Genomic DNA, 1,784 nt, shown 5'->3' on the forward strand with positions numbered 1-1,784 from the left:
TGAAGTCCAGCAGCAGTGTGACATCCAAGGGAAGGGTGAGAATTGAGCCATCCTTGTTTTGATAATTTCTCCTCAAACCTGAAGCTAAAAGTGTTATCCACATAGGTGGGAGAAGGAAGCAATGGGGATTCCTCAGGAATCAACCTGTGAAATGTCTTCAGACAAACTATCTCTAGGAAACCAGCTGCTCATTCCTACCTTTGGGATGAAACCTGGGGTGAAAGCTCCTTGATGTCATCTTCTCCTCCTGTTCCTACAGATCCTATCTATGAATCAAATGGCTATAGAAAATGGTTCATCGGTGACGGAGTTTATTCTTATGGGATTGACAGACCAACCTGAGCTCCAACTGCCCCTCTTCTTCCTGTTCTTGGTGAATTATATTATCACAGTGGTGGGGAATTTGAGTTTGATGAATCTAATTTACCTAAGCCCAAACCTTCACACTCCCATGTACTTCTTTCTGTTTAATCTGTCCTTCATTGATTTCTGCTATTCGTGTGTCTTTACTCCTAAATTGCTAACGGGCTTCATGTCAGAGAGGAATATCATTTCCTACACTGGGTGTATGACACAACTATTTTTCTTTTGCTTTTTTGTCAACTCTGAGTGCTATGTGCTGACAGCCATGGCCTGTGATCGCTATGTGGCCATCTGTCAGCCCCTGCAGTACATGATCCTCATGTCTCCTAGCACCTGTTCTCTGCTAATGTTTGGTTCATATTTGATGGGATTTGCTGGTGCTGTACTTCACACAGGATGTATGATCAGACTCAGCTTCTGTGATTCCAATATCATCCATCACTACATGTGTGACATCTTCCCCCTCCTCCAGCTCTCCCGCAGCAGCACCTATGTCAATGAGCTTGCGAGTTCTGTGGTTGTCAGTACAGTTATTTTTTTATCCAGCCTCATTATCTTAATCTCATATGGCTTGATTCTTTTTAATGTCATTCATATGTCCTCAGGGAAGGCTTGGTCCAAAGCTATGAGCACTTGTGGTTCACACATAATCACTGTTGGTCTGTTTTATGGGTCTGGGCTACTCACACATATCAAAACATCATCTGCTGGAAGTGAGGCCCAGGAGAAATTTTTCTCTGTGGTCAATACTCTGGTGGTACCCACATTGAACCCTCTCATTTATAGCCTCAGGAACAAGGATGTCAAGCTTGCTCTGAGGAGAACCCTGAAGAGAATCCCAGACTGAGGGATAGGTGAACTGTCTGTGTCCCTGTGTGCTTTGTCATGTCTTCTTCATTTACTTCTCTCCCTCTTCACTTTGTTTCTCATATCTTTCCTTTTCTTAGTTTTTATTGTTACAACTTATGCCGCTATTTCTAGTATATCATCCTTTCTTCTCATTTCATGAAATATAGCTGTGTAGTTCTTTCCTTGGACATAAATATCACTTATTTCCTTGGTATCTTCCTCTTGAGACACCATGCTTATATATTTTTCTTCCTAAGCACAGTACTACCTAATAATTTCTCTTCATATATCTCCTCTATCCAAAAAAAACCAGGGAAGCAGGATGTTTCTTAATAAGTTCATATTATTTTCCCTTTTCTAAGTCAAATTTTCAGATACATTTCCTGTTTCAAGGGATTTATTACTTAAAAATCTTGTTAAAAGTGAAAAAGGATGATAAAAATTGTGCACAAGGTAATGTCAATTTTTCGACAATTATTTATGGAGTTTATCAAAAGACATTTTGACAGAAATGGATGTACAATGGTGACTGGCTTGCCTGATGTGAGAACTTTATATATATCGTGTTTGTA

At 40.0% G+C, this 1,784-nt stretch overlaps 1 protein-coding gene across 1 annotated transcript; it reads left to right on the forward strand.

Annotated features, from left to right (window-relative positions):
• The first annotated feature begins 253 nt into the window (after nt 1-253).
• Nucleotides 254-1,210, forward strand: LOC138821324 (olfactory receptor 8C8-like). Its single transcript, XM_070013460.1, has one exon. The coding sequence runs from the start codon at nt 269-271 to the stop codon at nt 1,208-1,210; it is 942 nt and encodes a 313-aa protein (XP_069869561.1). The 5' UTR covers nt 254-268.
• The last annotated feature ends 574 nt before the right edge of the window (nt 1,211-1,784 follow it).

Source organism: Dipodomys merriami, unplaced genomic scaffold (genome assembly GCF_024711535.1).
Source record: "Dipodomys merriami isolate MVZ:Mamm:240054 unplaced genomic scaffold, mDipMer1.0.p SCAF_91, whole genome shotgun sequence".
NCBI lineage: Eukaryota > Metazoa > Chordata > Mammalia > Rodentia > Heteromyidae > Dipodomys > Dipodomys merriami.

What these genes read in the sequence shown, in the direction of transcription:
- LOC138821324 (XM_070013460.1), top strand. Translation starts at nt 269, where the DNA reads ATGAATCAAATGGCTATAGAAAATGGTTCATCGGTGACGGAGTTTATT.